The 18408-nt window shown below is 39.9% G+C and overlaps 1 protein-coding gene across 3 annotated transcripts in view; it reads left to right on the forward strand.

Annotated features, from left to right (window-relative positions):
- The window catches only part of Epha6 (Eph receptor A6), a 951337-nt gene that overhangs the window by 912323 nt on the left and 20606 nt on the right, over positions 1-18408 (forward strand). For all 3 annotated transcript variants that reach the window (NM_001419529.1, XM_039088720.2, XM_039088721.2), the window contains one exon: positions 13661-13854. In NM_001419529.1, coding sequence (NP_001406458.1) covers positions 13661-13854 — 194 coding nt within the window. The remainder of the gene's footprint in view (positions 1-13660; positions 13855-18408) is intronic.

An 18408-nucleotide genomic window follows, 5' to 3' on the forward strand; every position in this document is an offset into this window, starting at 1 on the left:
AGGCTCTTTGGTTTGCCTGTCTAGTTTCCTTTTTGTACATATCCTTCTGGGATATTTGTCATTTAATAGCAGCCTTATTGCAGCCTCACTTTCGTGTGACACCAAAAATGTTAATAGGGTATTGCTGTGTTCCAATCTAATAACCAAGTAAGCTGGAAAGACCAATATGTCGGCAGGGTCTCTCAACATCACCATCATCAGTATTTTGGGTTGAGGTGTGCCTTGAACATTGCAATTGATGCTTACCTAACCATAGTGTCAGACTCTACATACTAGATTGCAGTAGCATTCACCTACTAAAATAGGCACACACACCCCCCAAAAAAGGCCCTGGTTCTTGTCTTGTCAAAGATGGGAGACAAAAATTACCCCCAGTTAAGAGTCACTGGCAGTACAGTAGAAAGCTCTGAGCTCTGAGTTCTGATCTGAGGCTCATGGCTGACTGAACACTGAGGCAAGTCATTAAGCTTTCTGAGACATCATTTTCTGGAGTTCAAAATAACTAATTGTAGATATTGACCAAATATAAGATAATTCATCTATAGTACCTGGTACATACATATACATTTTTAATTAATTATGGGTAGTAAAAGCTTGGATTTTATATATTCACTATAAAACTATATTCACCTGTTTTGTTAGTGTTTAGCACAGATTGTTTTTTTTTTCAAGTATCAAATTTTATTGGTACATTAAGATATCCAACTACAAAAACATGAAGAACATTGGAGTAATAGAATAAATATTTAAAACAAACAAATATCTAACACATGAGAAGAATAAGTCTTTACTGTCAATAATAACCTTGTGTTTAAAGGAACAACATTTCTTCATTAAAAATACAAAGAAGGGTGTGGAAGAGATGGTGAGTACAGAACAGCTATTTTAGGTGATTAGTTTGCTTAAGAGTCAAGTTAGTTCTATGAGGTAAATCCCATTATTATCTCCATTTCCAGATAAGAGAACTGGAGCTTAGAAAGAATCAATGATCTATCCAAGTTGTTGGGGAGCCATGGAATTGAAGTTTAAATACCTGCTTAATCCAAAGTGTTTGTTTTTACCACTAAATTGTAAAGTAGACATTCAGGATTCAAAGGCATCTACACTCTGCTCTACCTAATGAGACCAAAGCATCTTTGTATGTGCATGCTGCTCCATTGCACAGAAGAGTTTGCAATGCCTCCTGCTTGCAAAAGGATGCAGGATGACCTATCACTGTTGAGAAATACAACGAACGCCTCATTGCAGTTTTCTTGAACCTCAACGTTAATATTTTATGAAATAAATATTTATGAAATGCACTACCCTGTTGTTACATTAGGCACAAACAATTCAGTCAAATTTTAATGAATGACAGAACTATTCCATTGCCCAAAACGATTCCAAGGCAGATTGCAGGTGAGGTAATGTCTTGCTGCTTTTAAGCATGTGAAGTTTATCTTTCATTTCTGTAAGGTAGATCAAGGTAAAGTTGTATATTATTTCCGTTCAAGTTCAAAATCATTGAAATTTACTGCATATGGGAAGACCTGGTGGTCCACAAACTCCAAAGATGGTACCAAGGGTGGTGCTCTTCTCCTCTCCAAGTGTAATGAGCTTCACAGGGAGAAAGGGCAAACTATGATCAGCAGGGAGCAGGAAATAACCAGATCCACAGAGTGTGTAGGTGGGGAAAAGGCCACCTTTACTTAAATGAGAAGGCAACTTCAGTAGAGTTAATGATCTGACTGTTACACTCTACTCTGGGGTTTGGTTTGGTTTCCCTAACTAGGAAAAAAGAGTCTTTGAAATGCAGATGTCTCAGTAAGTGCTTAGGCTCTACTACTAAGCTCACCTGTTTCCTCTAGAAGACTTCAGAAATGATCTCACTTGAGGCTACTTGGAGGAAGTGCGATGCTGCCAAGTGTTTTGGGGTTTTCTCTACCTAACTTTTAAAAGCTTTGAATGAGGAGGAGGAGGAGGAGGAGGAGGAGGAGGAGGAGGAGGAGGAGGAGGAGGAGGAGGAGGAGGAGAAGGAGGAGAAGGAGAAGGAGAAGGAGAAGGGGAAGAAGTTGTTGTTATTGTTTCCCTGTAGACTACTTTCTGAAGCTCACTTAAAGGGGCAAGATGGGATGTATCTTTCAGTTTTTTATGAAACTTTTTGGAATGTGGTATGTCTGGAAGCATCATTCTGGAATTTAGGAAGGAAGAAAATATGTTTTCTGTATTTTTTGATTGCCCCTATAATTCTATAACCCTTCCGAGTTAGGGGTCAGCACTGCAGCCAAGACTGAAGGGTGCACTGAATTCACTTACCTAGAAATGCAGCATGATTTTTACGACTCAGAGACTCCAGTCATTTTCAATTTTTTTCTCTGATTAGATTTTCCAAACTCGACTGTATTATGTAATGGTCCCTGTGTAATGATCTGTGTAAGATACAGTAAATTGCTAAAAACCCATTCCTATTATTTCAACCCTCCATTTTACAGAGGGAATTTTTGCCTTGATTTGAATATGTATTCTACGGAAGCAATTTCCAAAATGGCCTCGTCTCCTCGGCTTTTCAGTAATTCACTCTTGGTGCACAGGCATTTGGTTAAGAGGCAGCATTTTAATTAAATGAGCACTAATTGCACCTGCATGAGAGGTGGATGCCTGCCTCAGAAACAAGAGGAATAAGGAATCCAAAAAGAGCAGTGAATCACATTGTAAATAGTGTAGCAAGTAGAAGAAACCATTAGCTCATAGATCTTACTACTACATGGAACTTTTAAGGAAAGAAAGGATTTTTTTCTCTAACTACATGATCACAAAACTAGATAACATACAGCATCCACAGTATGCTACACTTTTGATTTCCACTCAAAAGAAACCTATTTGCCAGTTTGGGCTCCTGTGGGTTTTGTGTTCTTTGATGGTCATTTACATAATGTGTCTTTTAAATTTTCCTTTCCATCTGCATGATTCTAAAGTTCTAGTGGACTAAGGAATATTAATATTTTAATATTAAAAGTTGCCCAATATGTTTCTAAATTCAGAATGAAGCTCCAAAGTGGAGAAGTTTGCTTTTCCCTACAAGGGAAAACACTGTGAGATCTGAGGACACTGCCCTCTTTTTTAAAAAGTTAAGTAAATTAGTCTGGGACTTGATCTTCATATTCCTAAAAAGTGTAAGCCACAGTAGTGAATCTGCCAAATAGAAGAATTGCGTTGTTGCCCAAATCTTCCTAATTTTTGTTTCCAAGTTGTAGGCTCCATCCTTGTCTGGATGTTTGTGTCCACACGGAGACACCTCCAGCTCTTAGAAAGCAGTTCTGTATTAAAACAACCCACTCCTAAATGCAGAAGAAGCTGAGCTTTAGAGCCCTTGGCAAGGCTCCTTCAGCTTCAGAGTCTCCGCAGATGTAGCTTCTGGTGTAAATGGTTCAAGTGCAGGCAGAATCAAGTGCTTGTTTCTTTATCAGTAACGGAGCCTTGTTTGTGAGTCATGCTTAGGTCTTCAATATGCCCTTATTGACACTGTTACAATCTCCTGTGAAGTACAGAAAGAGGCACTTACTTCTGCTCCCAGAGGTGACTTTCTTATTTTTTATATTGTATTAAATATTATTATGTTACTATATTATAATCCCATAATTTTCCTCTATTCCCTCTTCTTACTCCAACTCTTCCCATGTCTCCCACACATGCGCGTGCTCCACTTCTTTCAAATTCCTGGCTTTCTCTTCTTGAATTGTTGTATCCTATATAAATACATAAATACAACCTGCTGAGTCCATTCAGCGGAGCTTGCATGTACATAAATTCAGGGCCGACCACTTGACATTGGATAGCCACCTAGAAGCTCCTTCCTGGAGGAAGACTACCTCTCCGGCTCTTAGAATTCCTTCATTGTCTGAAGCCCATGAGATTTCTACATTAGTATGTTTATTGGCCCTGTCATTGTCCAAGTGTTTTTCAGGCAGCCATATTTTTGAGGTTTCACAGGGGTAGCTTTCCTATCATTTCTAGGAGTCACTAACTCATAGCTGGATCCCTGATCTTCAGACTCATGGAACCTTCCCATCTTCTGCAATGTTCCCTGAGCTGTAGGTTCAGTAGCTATGCTAGAGATAGGTCCACTGGGGCCGAGCACCAGTTGCAAAGTTGTTGCAAAGACAAGTTTCTTTAGTGAGGGTTAGGAGCCACATTTGACTGTGGGCATAAAAGTAAGTACTTAGAATGCAATAAAGAATCGTGGGAATTCATTTATTAGGGATGAAGAGTTCTTTGAGATCCATGACCCCACTTGCCACTGGGTAGTGGGCTAGGTTTTCAATGTCAGGCGTGATTTCTCTGGTGTATTACTTCCAAGATATGAGTTCCACTACTGACCCTTTAGGGATGTCTTGCCGTGCTGGGCACTGTTGTGTTCTACAGGCATCACAGACAGATAGGGCTATCCATTGCTCTCCTTCATTGGCAACATGCATAGCACCTTCTGGAGCTACAAGAGTTAGTCCTCCAGGAGGAGGTTTTTGAGTGTGACTTTCAATTGTTAGAGATAATGATTTTCCAAAGTTGTCACCAACAACTATTTAAGCTATGAGAGCCCTCTACTTCACGACACTTAATCTTCTACTCACTCAGCAACCTACTCTGGGACAAATATACTCCATTTTATACAGGCTTGGCTGATCTTGTAGAAGAACCAAGTTCCAGTCTCAGCACACACATGGTGGCTCGTAACTGTCTGTAACTCCAGTATCAGCAGATCTCATGCAACCATACACAATTCAAAAAGAAAGAAAAGAAAAAGGACAGATAAAAAAGAAAGAAGAAGGAAAGGAAGCAAGATTGAGAATTAACTATGTAATTTTAGGAAAGTTTTCATCTTAAAAAGAAAATGTTAGGCTAAGTCATAATGTATTCTTTTGTAGTTTATTCTTATATAAACTTATTCTCAATTTTTATGATTATTTTCTACCAGCTCCCTGGATTTTATTCCATCTTCTAAGACAATAAGCCTCAACTTTTCTTATAGTCGAGGTGCCCATGAGCTGCTCTGATTACTCCTTAATCAAGGCACCAGAAAGTACGTATAAAACAAAGTTTTCCCCAGAAGAAATGTTTATGACAGTACAGTTAATGCAACGTTTCCTCACACTTCCCCCAGAACACAGCTCTCAGAAGTCACAGAGATGAAAGTTACAGCTCTGTTGCTTGACTTGACAAGGCTCCATGCTTGGCAGTGCTAGGGAGAGATTAGCAGATCATGAGGAGTTCAGTTCTATCAGCTGAGAGACTGAAGCTATTTCTGAATGACCAGAGCAAAGGGCCAGAATGGACAGAACAGAGGTGAAGGCTGAGATTCAAACTGAAGCGGTCTGAACCAGAGTAATAAATATGGATATCAAAGGATGTTTCCCTGGGGTTCTAGACATGGAAGCTATCGGAAGACAAGTGATGGTGACAGCTGGGGCTACACAAGAGAAGCCCAGAAAAGAAGACTCTAGCTAAAGTGAGCAAAGAGTTGAGGATGTGGCTCAAGTCTCAAGAGAGAGCGTCTCTTCTATTTCTGTGACTCAGAGGTTATGGTGATGACGCTAGTCTATTTTGGATGTGATACTGAATAATCTTCCAAGTCACTTAGCCTCAGGTTTTTTTTTAATCTATAGTATGCATAACAATACATGTCTTTGAATGAAGTAAGCTGTGTTCTCAGCTCATAATTTGGGATACAAATTCTTTTTGACATATATATGTATATATATATATAGAGAGAGAGAGAGAGAGAGAGAGAGAGATCAATTAATTGGTCTTCATGACTTCTCCTTATTATATGATACATATATATATATATATATATATATTCTCTGTATTAGCGTTCTCTAGAGTCGCAGAACTTCTGCAATGTCTCTCTGTGTTGAGAGAATTTATTGTGATGACTTACAGTCTGGAGTCCAATTAACACAACAATGGTCAGCTGTGAATGGGAAGTCCAAGAATCTAGTAGTTGTTCAGTCCCATGTGGCTAGTTGTTTCAGCTGGTCTTCTCTAGAAGTAGGTTCCAACAGATGTGCTGGCAAGTAAGTGTAAGCAGGTGAAGAGGAGTGAATCTTCCTTCTTCCAATGTCCTTATGTAGGCCTCCAGCAGAAGGCATGGCCCAGATTAAATGTGTGTACCACCATGCCTGGATCTGGGACTTGCTTTGTCCCAGGCTGACTTTGAACTCAAAGATCTCCTTGCCTAAATCTCCTGGGATTAAAGGCTTGTGCTACCTTGCCTGGGCCTAAGCTTTTCATGGCCACTATGCCTCAAGATCTACATGCCAGGATCCAGGTCAGAAACTTGTGCCTTCCAACCTCAGGATCTGAATGACAGGTGAGCTCTCCAATTCTAGATTGTAGTTCATTCCAGATATAGTCAAGTTGACAACCAGAAATAGCCATTACAGTGTCAACTAAAATCCATGGAATGATGAAAATTGGACCAATGGGCCGAGAAGATGCTGTCCATTCAAGCACCGAAGGTGTGAATTCAGAGCCCCAGTATGTAGATAAAAAGCCAACTGTATCAACACGCATCTGTGATTCCAATATTGTAGAAGCTAAGCCAGGAGAACCCCACCCCGGACCCCTGAACTCACTGGTAAACAAGTCTCACTGAATTGGTGAGCTCCAGGCTTAGAGAGAGACTGTATTTCACATAATAAGGTGGAGAGCAATTTAGAAAGAGTCGGATATAGACTTCTGACCTCTATAAGGATACACACAAACATATGAAAAGTACACATGCATATAACACACATATACACACAAACACCTGAGCAAATGTTGAGGCAATAAGGTTAGGTATAGACGCATACCAGATTCATTGTCACACTCAAGCCTCCAAGAAGTTACTTTTCTTCCCATGTCCTTTACCAAGCCAAGATTTGGAACTCTCTCTCTCTCTCTCTCTCTCTCTCTCTCTCTCTCTCTCTCTTTGGATTTTTTTCTCCATCTCCATTGTTATTCCTTTTCCCAGTTTCCAGGCCTTGTCCCCCTAACCCCTCCTCCTCCAATCCAATAATCCAATTAGTAAATGGTCAAAAACGAACGTATACTTTACGAAAAATTAATTACAGATGGCTATTTTTTTTTAAATTTTGCACAGAGTCTATTTTTCTTTTTCTTCCTCCATCTTTATTAAATTGGGTATTTCTTATTTACATTTCAATTATTATTCCCTTTCCCGGTTTCCAGGCCAACATCCCCCTAACCCCTCCCCCTTCTATATGGGTGTTCCCCTCCCCATCCTCCCCCCAGTACCGCCCTCCCCACAACAATCATGTTCACTGGGGGTTCAGTCTTGGCAGGACCCAGGGCTTCCCCTTCCACTGGTGCTCTTACTAGGATATTCATTGCTACCTATGAGGTCAGAGTCCAGGGTCAGTCCATGTATAGTCTTTGGGTAGTGGCTTAGTCCCTGGAAGCTCTGGTTGCTTGGCATTGTTGTTCATATGGGGTCTCGAGCCCCTTCAAGCTCTTCCAGTTCTTTCTCTGAATCCTTCAACGGGGGTCCCGTTTTCAGTTCAGTGGTTTGCTGCTGGCATTCGCCTCTGTATTTGCTGTATTCTGGCTGTGTCTCTCAGGAGCGATCTACATCCAGCTCCTGTCAGCCCCACTTCTTTGCTTCATCCATCTTATCTAGTTTGGTAGCTGTATATGTATGGGTCACATGTGGGGCAGTCTCTGAATGGGAGTTCCTTCAGTCTCTGTTCTAAACTTTGCCTCCCTATCCCCTCCCAAGGGTATTCTTGTTCCCCTTTTAAAGAAGGAGTGAAGCATCCGCATTTTGGTCATCCTTCTTGACTTTCATGTGTTCTGTGCATTTAGGGTAATTAGAGCATTTGGGCTAATAGCCACTTATCAATGAGTGCATACCATGTGTGTTTTTCTGTGATTGGGTTACCTCATTCAGGATGATATTTTCCAGTTCCATCCATTTGCCTGTGAATTTCATAAAGTCATTGTTTTTGAGAGCTGAGTAGTATTCCATTGTGTAGATGTACCACATTTTCTGTATCCATTCCTCTGTTGAAGGGCGTCTGGGTTCTTTCCAGCTTCTGGATATTATAAAGAAGGCTGCTATGAACCTAGTGGAGCATGTGTCTTTGTTATATGTTGGGGAATCTTTTGGGTATATGCCCAAGAGAAGTATAGCTGGGTCCTCAGGTAGTTCAATGTCCAATTTTCTGAGGAACCTCCAGACTGATTTCCAGAATGGTTGTACCAGTCTGTACCTCCAATCTTCTTCAGAGTTGGGCAAGCAGTTCTAAAAGCAAAAACTAATATTGTTCACCTGCTAAAACTGTTTTCTTCTATGTTGAAAGTCTGAATTTGGTTTGGAGAGATGGCTCTGCAGTTAAGAGCACTGGTTGCTCTTCCAGAAGTTCTGAGTTCAATTCACAGCAACCACATGGTGGCTCAGAACCATCTGTAATGGGGTCCAATGCCCTCTTCTGGTGTGTCAGAAGACAGTGACAATGTACTTATATATAAAATAAATAAATCATTTTTTAAAAAAAGTCCGAATTTGTATGCATAAGTGCTTAATGTAGCCCTATTCACAGTAGCTAAGTTTTGGAACCAATGCAGTTATGTCAGTTAACAGATAAATAGATACAGAAACAATGGCATTTCTTTCAACCGTAAAGAAGAAAGTTATGTCCATTTCAGGAAAATAGATATGAGTGGAGATAATTATTTTAATCACTTTATTGAAGTCAGTCTCAGAAATTCAGATAGTGCCTGTTTTTTCATATTTGTGGATCCCAGACTTTAAATAGATATGTAAGTTCAGGTACGCAAGAATGACTTCAAAATAAAAGTAAAAGTGTATGGGGAGAACAAAAATTGCTAAGGAGAATGAGGGCAGCAACTACTAAGGGTAGGAAGTATGAGAATGGTACACTTAAAGCCCAGTAAATACATTTACATACAGTTTTCTTCATACAACATGGTCCCATGTACAGTGAATATATATCAACTAAAATATCATCATTCATTGAAAATTAAAATCTAAGTTTATAATATACAGATGTACTAATGATATAAGATCTAAATGTTTTATCTCTTATTTAGCTTCATATTTTTTCCATCTACACAAATCCACTTCCAGTAGCACCTCTTTCAAGCCCCTACTTGCCTTTGCAAAGGTCTGCATACCATTGAATATTCCCCTCCCCTTGCTGGGGCCTACTGTAGGCTACCACAGACCCTGTTTTAGATAATACTTGCCATATTCACAGGCTTTTGTCTCCTTCACTAGATTATAAACTCCAGATTCACAGATATGTATCATGCTATATTACCTTTTATACTAGAATGGCCAACAGTACATTTTAAGTGATCACTATGCTTGTTTCTGTTTGGGGTGAAAATTATTAAATATCCACTAAAAATATACTTTCATGAATCCAGGTTCAGGCAATTCTTGAAATTAGGGATTTTATACGTGTGAGTAACTTCAGACAAGTCTGGCCTTCCTCTGATTGGGTGTCTTAGCTATCAAATGACACTAAGAATTGTTGCTACTCCACAGGTTTGTTTCAAAGATTAAAATAATAAACATATATCGTTGGTAACTAGAATCTTGGAAATGAGACCCAAAAGCTCTCGATAATTAGCTGGGTGTTTTTCAATCCTCACTACTGTTATCGGGTTATTGCTCTACAAGATACATTCCTGTTGAGTTTGACACCTGGCTTGAGTCAAGGTTTCAAATTAATTTTATAAGATGATATGTTAAAGCACTGAGGAAACTGAGAAACTAAGAACTCTGTAAAAGACAGAGAGATACATAAGGAGGAAATTGGGTGGTCTCTTGATCTTCCCACTACTCCACAGACAGCCTTGCAGGCCACCAACATTCTGCTGGCCTCAGTAAGGCAAATGTTCCACACAGCAATGCTACCTTCTTGCCACTCCCTGCCCTTAGAATAAAGGCATCAACATTGAGGGTGTTCACTGCCTGGTAGAGGCCAAGTGGTCTGGATTTGTGGTGTTTACTGTTTCCATGAAGTGTCTAGAAAAGCTGTGGAAAATAGAAATCCCTCTGGGGCTAAGAAGACAATGTTAGCAAAGGTTGAGGAGTGTAATAAAGTTCTTTCGTCAGGAAGAGCAAGTCTCCTGTCACTGGACTGGTCTAAGCAATCAATAAATTCTAGATATTGTCCCTTGATAACATATTTTTAAAGTTAATGTGTTCTCTAGGACTTCAAATGCTATCATGCTGTCCCCTGAGTCTATCGGAAGTAGCTGTTTCAAATTTAACAAAAGTACGCTCCTCTATCAAGACAGGTCAAAAAATTATTTTAGCAATGTCTGCTTAGATCATTAGTATTTACTAATAAGTGAGACACTAGGCTCAATGACAAGGATGAAAAATCCAGATATGCAGCTCCTGCGTTCCTATATACATAGCCTGAGAAAAAGGGACAGGAAAAAGAATTCAATAAAGTGATAGATACAACGATAGAGAGGTGATCAAACATGCAAAAGCACTCACGAATGACGACTCACTGAAGCATTGCATTCTACAAACTACAGAGTACTGTGTGAGCGAGTGTGTGTGTGTTGTGTTGTGTGATGTGTGTGTGTGTGTATGTGTGTATGTGTGTGTTATTTACTGAAAATAGTAAGTTCAGGGCCCAAATGAAAACACAGAAGTCAAATGAGCGTGTATAATGACAAAAGATAACATGGTATAAAATTGGAGAAGAGAACAATCTATCATGAAAATTGAAGCCAGTGTCTGAGGAACGGCAAAGGACATCTGAAAGTCACAGGGAGTTCAGCTCCTAATTCTGCCACACAGTAGCTATGTGAATCTAGACAAGTCTCCTTACGTCTCCCAGCCTAATTTTTATGACGTAAAAAGTAGCAGTAATAGTAACGGCCAGCCTGAGTAATTTTAAGTGGTAAACAAAAGAAAAGGGTACCAGGACCAAGCACATAGAAAATGTTCTGTAAAGGCCACTGTTCCTCCTAACATGGCTTCACCTCTCAGTTTTATTCTATGCACTTGCAGTCATATAACCTCCAAATTGGCTGTCACATTCCCAGGGCACAGATGTTCTCTAAGGCCATTCTGTCCTACTTTTTATAATTACTTCCCTAAGCTATTCACAGTAGTTGTGATTGATTTCAAGCATTTTTTATCCATTTGTGTTTTACTAAAACATGTAACAATATGACTTAAACCCAAGCCTACTTAGTACCAAAAACAGGCCAAAAAATGAGAAAAATGATATTCAATAATGTAATATAAAATGGAGAGTAAAACATTAATATCCGTTCAGATGGACGTATTCTGGGACTGAGAGAAAGATCTGTGAGAGTAGTGACTGCTACTCAAGCATATGAACCTGAGTTTGCATCCCCAGCACTCACGTGTGGAACTCATATATGTCATATATGAAGCTCATATATGTATCATATACACTGAGGTGTATATGACCACACATACCCATAATCCCAGCACTGGGATGGAAGAGAAACACATGGATCCCAGGGACTTGGTAGCAGTCTAGTCTGGCTAAAACCTCATGCTCCAGATTCAGTGAAATTCTCAAAATCAGAAGGTGGACAATGCTAGAAGATACCTAAAGTCAATCTAGACTTCCTCATGACCAAACACAGGAAATCACCCCACACACATACACATAACACACAGAACACATACATACACACACACACATACACACACAACACACACACAACACACACATACACACACAACACACACACAACACACAACACACACATACATACACACACAACACACACCACACACATACACACACAACACACACACAACACACAACACACACAACACACACATACATACACACACAACACACACAACATATACAACACACATGCACACACACGCACACGGAGAATTATGGCCACCGAAAACAGATCTGATCATAAGAAATTCTCTAATACTGAAAAAAGTTAGGACTTAGCAATTAAGAGGATTCTGAGGAAATACTAATGCTTCTTTTTTACAACTTGTCTCTGACATAAATTCACATATTTTGTAGTCATGTCAAATGATGTCAGTTTAAGAAGAAATTAAAATGAGATGTCAGTGTTTAAAAAAAAAACATAAAAAAAGGCATGTAGATGGTCCTGCAACAGAATTCTTAAGATGGCAATGTTAACCATAGATAATTTATATTTTGATTGTTGGTGTGTGTGTGGGGGGGTGATTTGATTGTTGTCTGTCTTTAAATATGTTTGATCCTCAGTATCCCTACTTTTAAATTGGTTAAAAAAAAACTTCCCCATAAATGATATAAGAACAAAGGTTTAAGTGACTACCTTTGATCTTCTCTTCAAAAGCTAACTTATATGAATTCAGAATCGATTTTATTCCACATTTAGAAAATTCATCTTAGGAGGGGCTGGCAGGTGACACATTAAAGAAGCAAAACATCTCCTTGTTATTCTTTTGCCCTCCCCCTTCTTCTACTAGGGTGCTCCCCCACCCATCCACCCACCCTTTTTACTCTTAACTCTTACACAGATTCCTTTTTCTGGAGTGGGCGTTTAAATTTAAATTAAGTGACTTAAAATTAACCCAGAACAAAACGTCAATCCCTCAGTCCTGTGCACTACACCAGTGCCCATACATGAGTAGTCACCACCCTGTCCTACAGAGAGAGCCTCTCTCTCGCCACCTGTTATACTCACCATTGTAGCTTTTTCTGTTTTGAACCTTAGGACCTCTGGGGAAACAACTGTGCTGTCAGGTCAGAGTCTGACTAAGGGAAAACCCAAAGTCAACAAGGAGGAAAGGAATATGCTACAATGGGAGAACAGCGGGTTTAGAAAATACACTGACCTTATAAAAAGGATGAAAAAGAGTTCAAGAGACATACCTGTTTGTGCTAAAAGTATCTATATCATGCTTCCTTTATGCTGTTGACATCAGGGTTTAAGATAGTTAGGCAAGGGCTAGAGAGATGGCTCAGAGGTTAAGAGCACTGGCTGCTCTTCCAGAGGTTCTGAGTTCAAGTCCCAGTAACCACATGTAACTCACAAGCATCTTTAATGGGATCTGGTACCCTCTTCTGGTGTGCACGAGGACAGTGGGCTCATATACATAAAATAAGTAAGTCTTAAAAAAATAGTTGAGCAAAGTTACACAGAAGCTGCTTCTTTTCTTTTTTTTGAATATTTTATTTATTTATATTTCAAATGTTATCTGCTTTCCTGGTTTACCCTTCTGCAAAAATCCCCCTCATCCCTACTCCTCCTGCTTCTATGAGGGTGCTCCCCCACTCACCCACCTTACACTGGGGCATTGAGCCTTCACAGGACCCAGAGCCTCTCCTCCCATTGATGCCAAATAAGGCTGTCCAGCTGTTTTTTAAGACAGTGATAGAACTTAACTATGTGCTCACCAGCAGTGCATGCTTAAAGCATATTTTCTTCCCAGAAGGGACAGCTGTACTATTGAATTAACAGCAATTCATCTTCAGAACTTGGATATATATATACCTTTGCCTGGGCCCTGTGTATTCATCTTAAGTAGTGTTCACTCTTATCAGTATTTTGGTTTGTCCTGCTTGGGTATGAAGATGCTGCACACACCTCGCTGTCACCCAAGGTAAGAGAGTGACCTGCGTCTGTTTGCATTTAGGTTATTTTATCCATTGAAGAAGGTTACCGACTTCCTGCTCCAATGGGCTGCCCACCGTCGCTGCACCAGCTGATGCTCCACTGCTGGCAGAAGGAGAGAAACCACAGGCCAAAATTCACTGACATCGTCAGCTTCCTGGACAAACTGATTCGCAACCCCAGCGCCCTTCACACGCTGGTGGAGGACATCCTCGTGTAAGATGCATAATGTTGGTACTTTCTCCCCGACAGTCACAATCGTTCAGGCTGCAGGCAAGAGGAACAGATAGGGGGAACGAGCTTGCCTTAGTAGCTGTCCAATTATCAACCCTCTATAACTCTTATCGTGTTCATTAGCTCATCAGATAATCATTAACATGAAAGAAAATACGGTTTTATTAGAAAAAATCCCTTCCTTTCTATTTCTATTTATATTTTATCTGTCTGTATTACTTTATTTACATTTCTCTTATGTGGATATTTGGTACCACATTATATATATATATATATATATATATATATGTATATATATGTATATGTATATATATATGCACACATATATATGTATATATATCTCAAAGATATATATCAAAAAAAAGATATCAAAGATACATACAAACACACATGCACACATACATGTCCTTCTTTCCTGATTCTTCTCTATCTTTTTTTCTTTTTTTGTTCTTTTTTTTTTTTTCGGAGCTGGGGACCGAACCCAGGGCCTTGCGCTTCCTGGGTAAGCGCTCTACCACTGAGCTAAATCCCCAGCCCGATTCTTCTCTATCTTTATAAGTAGAATTTGTGTGCACGTGTGTGTCCTCTCCAATTTTCTTTCCATTCTATGTCCCATCCCTCTATTTGAAATGGCAAGCAAGACGAGATGATTTGTGGATCGCCAAAAGGAAGGATGCTCCCTGCTGCTCCCATCACACGCAGCTGCTGTTACTTTCCTCTCCCAAAATCAGAATAAGACAGGTGATGAGAAAATGAAGGCACTCATCCAGCATTTTATAACCTTCAGTACAACTAAGAAAGCCCACTCTCTCCTCTCTGAAGAACATTGAGAAGGAGGAGGAAAGTGGGAGCAAAAATAGTCCTCATCTTGGTCTGAAATATTGCACTTGAAATATCATCTATATCCTCCTTTAGGCTAGATTATAAACAACCAAAGCACACTTCCTGAATTACTAGTCAGCTACAGGATATACCAACACTCAACTGGGGGAGCAGGGGTCACAGGTTCGAGCCAGTACGGGGTTTCAGTAACAATTAGAGTACGTTATTGCAAAAGCTAGTTGAAACAGGCCTCTTTTCACAGCCAAGCATGTAAGAGTTCACCTCTAAATCACTAATTGGCAGCCTCAGCAAAGTGAAGCCAAGCATGAAATAGCTAGTGATTCAGGTGTTGCTGCAGCCCATCTCCTCTGAGCAGCCCAGCGTTGGAAACCGTAAGGAAGAAGGCACAGGAAACAGAAGCACTTTGAACTTCACCATTAAGGCACTGGTCAGCCACTGAAGGATGTTTAAGCAAGAAAATGAAATAATTACAGCTGTGCTTCTGGAAGACCACTAGATTTAGACTGTGTACAAAACAAGGAGCAAGATGGGAAACAGGGCCATGTGTGTCTTTTTAGAAAACCAAGCTATGAAAGTTCAAGGCCTAAATTATAAAATGGGAGTTGAGATCTGGAGAAGAGAGAATGAATTTATTGGTAGGCAACATAATTCCTCATGGTTTCCTGAATAAATATTGAAGGAAGAAGAAAAAAGTAGGTATTTGTCAGGTAGATATAGATATAAATATAGATATAGATATATTGCATAAACAATAGGTGCTTTCTTGCTAAGAGGAACAGGTCTTGGAGCAGAAATGAGAATGCCGAAGCATTCTGCATCAGAGACGCCTGTATCACAGTATAGGAGAGTGAACACATACATATAGGTTGAATTTGAGGTAAAAACAAAACTGGGCTTTTGGACTAGAGAGATGGCTCAGAAATTAAGAGTGTATATACTATCCTTGAGGCAATTTCCAGTGCTTACACAAAGCAGCTCATGAGTTCCTATGACTTGAGCTGCAGGATATTCAACCCCTTCTGGCCTTCCTGGGTGTCTACAAGCATGTGCACATACCTACACATAGACACTCGTGCACATACATAATTATTATTTTTCAAATAGCTAGCCTAGATGTATATACTTGAAATTGACCAGCATATAGATTAAAACTGAAGGCATCAGCCCAGTTAAGATGACCTATGGTGAATATAAGGAATGCAAATAAACAGAGGAAGAGAAGGCAGCTATAGAGAATGCCAAGACTTGAGACATGATCCCAGGGCTGGAGAGATGGCTCAGCGGTTAGGAGCACTGACTGCTCTTCCAGAGGTCCTGAGTTCAAATCCCAGCAATCCCATGGTGGCTCACAACCATCTGTAATGGGATCTGCTGCCCTCTTCTGGTGTGTCTGAAGACAGCTACAATGTACTTGTATATAATAAATAAAATAAATCTTAAAAAATTGAAGACAGGATCCCAAAATACAATAAGCAAACAAGATTGAAAAGGAAGAGCAACGCAGACTGGGAATGCAGGAAACCAGGATGGAGCCACATTATAAAACTTAAACAAGAAGACTGTTTCAAGGGACGTGAGGCCCAAGCCTTCACAAGGCTTCAGTAAACATAAAGTGGAGTATGTCAGCAGGATTTAGCAGTGATGCACACAGGTCCATAAGCAGCCTCAACAAGGACAAGTTTTTATAAAATTTATAAGACAATACCAAGGGAATACAAAGACAAAATAAAGATCAATCCATAGTAATAACATTTTATTTCCAGAAACCTGTCTCCTACACGCAAGATAGGTAGAAAGATTGTTTCTTGATGTTTAGCTTTCATAGTCTCTTGAAAATACACCGTGCTTTACTACTGAGAGACCATCATAATGAAAACCCGCTACAGTGTGAGTCTCCCTTCAAGGAAGAGGGCGTCACCTCACGCCTCTAAACCCAACTCACTTCCTCTCAGCTTCTTGTTGTGACGCAAGATTAAGAGACTTCATGGTGGCCATAACAAAGCTGCCTGACTAAAAAGAGTCTACCGTCATTGTTTTCAACAGACAAATAGAGCAGTTCCTTGACTGCATGTTGAGACTGTGAATCGTCATCCTACTTGTAAAATACTCAGGAAGAATCTCAAATCAGAAAATGACCAAAAATAAATAAATAAAACGGAGAAAGGATAAATGGTCGAAGCAGATGCATGGTCCTCACCGAGGGCCAGAGGTCTGTGATGAAATGGTTGCCATGCTCTGAAGAGCCCTGCCATACGCAGGCTAGGAATTGCATCCTTCATATGAAGTTGTCAGCTTGGTTCAGTTCCAAAATCTAATCTGTCTGGAACAAATAGTAATTTTCGTGAGTGATTTTTTTCTATCCTTGTGCATGGCATAGATGCACGAACTTTTTGTTTTCATATATTTTTGTTTGAGAAACAAAATGAACCAGTGTTCCCGAGGTACTGTGTCTGCAACTTACCATTATTCTAATCATCACAGGGTTTATAAAACACAGGATGGCTTTGCCTTGTCTTCCACTGGCTGCATATTCCTCAGACCATCCATAGTCTGTTCCCAACTCCTGAGAATTGAGGCACTTTATTGTGAAGAAAAATCTTGGTTGGTTCTGTGTTTATAAAATGAAGACGAGCACCTCCACATGGAAAGCCTATCCATCTCCCGCGTTTCAGAATGCATGCCTGTCCCAGATTAATGTTGGATTAAGAAAAAGTGACCGTCAGTCTTGCTACTGAATGCCTCTCAAACATGTCAGCTGGGAAGACAGTTCAATGCCTAAGAGTGTTCTGCTCTGCAAACACAAGGATCTATCTGAATTTGAATAACTAGCACCCACATTAAAAGAATAAAAAGCAAACAATAAGAGAGTATGGCTCTGTGTGCCTATAGCCCCAGCAGCAGGGATAATGATTGTAGAAGTTTAAGAGTTTGCTGGCCAAGCAGCCAGCCAAACCAAAACAGCAAGATTCCAATTCAGTGAGAAATCCTGTATCCAGGTAATAGGGCAGAAAATAATAGATTTGGTATCCTATTCTGGCTTCTGAATTACAACACTTATGTGCATGCAACACATGAGTACCCGTACATGCACATGCTCACACATGCAAACATGCTAAAAAGTCCTAGCGTATGATGCACAGCCACTCGTCATTAGACTCTCCTTTTCTTCAGTGTCCCCAGACTACGCGTTTCTCCCATTTCTACACCAACACAAACATCGCTCTTTCATCAACTACATCCCAATGGTTTTTATTCCACTATAATTGCCTTTTTCTCAAAAATTCACCTGAGAAAATTTTGCTCTTATGCTTGACAAGTGATAAGTGGAGGGAAAATTTAGATGACTAAAGATAATGAGGAAGGATATGGAATCCATAGTATAATAGCTTTATGCTGGAAAATTGGGAATTTCATAAACCCCATTGCCAACAACTGAGAATCTATAGGAAAGCTATTGGTCCAAGGCTTTCGGGATTGGGAAGAGCGGTTCTCACTCTTGTCCTCTGCTGACATTCCCCTGCCTGGCGCTTCCCATAGGCATATTCACATTTCGTTAGAGTTCCAAATACACTATACACATATACACATATACTTTGAAAAAGTATAAGGACATATATGAGATCATGGTGATTTATATAAGAGTGTCCTTAAATCCAAATAACTACTAAATGGATTTTCAAAATCACCATCTTG

Source organism: Rattus norvegicus, chromosome 11 (assembly GCF_036323735.1).
Source record: "Rattus norvegicus strain BN/NHsdMcwi chromosome 11, GRCr8, whole genome shotgun sequence".
NCBI classification, from domain to species: Eukaryota; Metazoa; Chordata; class Mammalia; order Rodentia; family Muridae; genus Rattus; species Rattus norvegicus.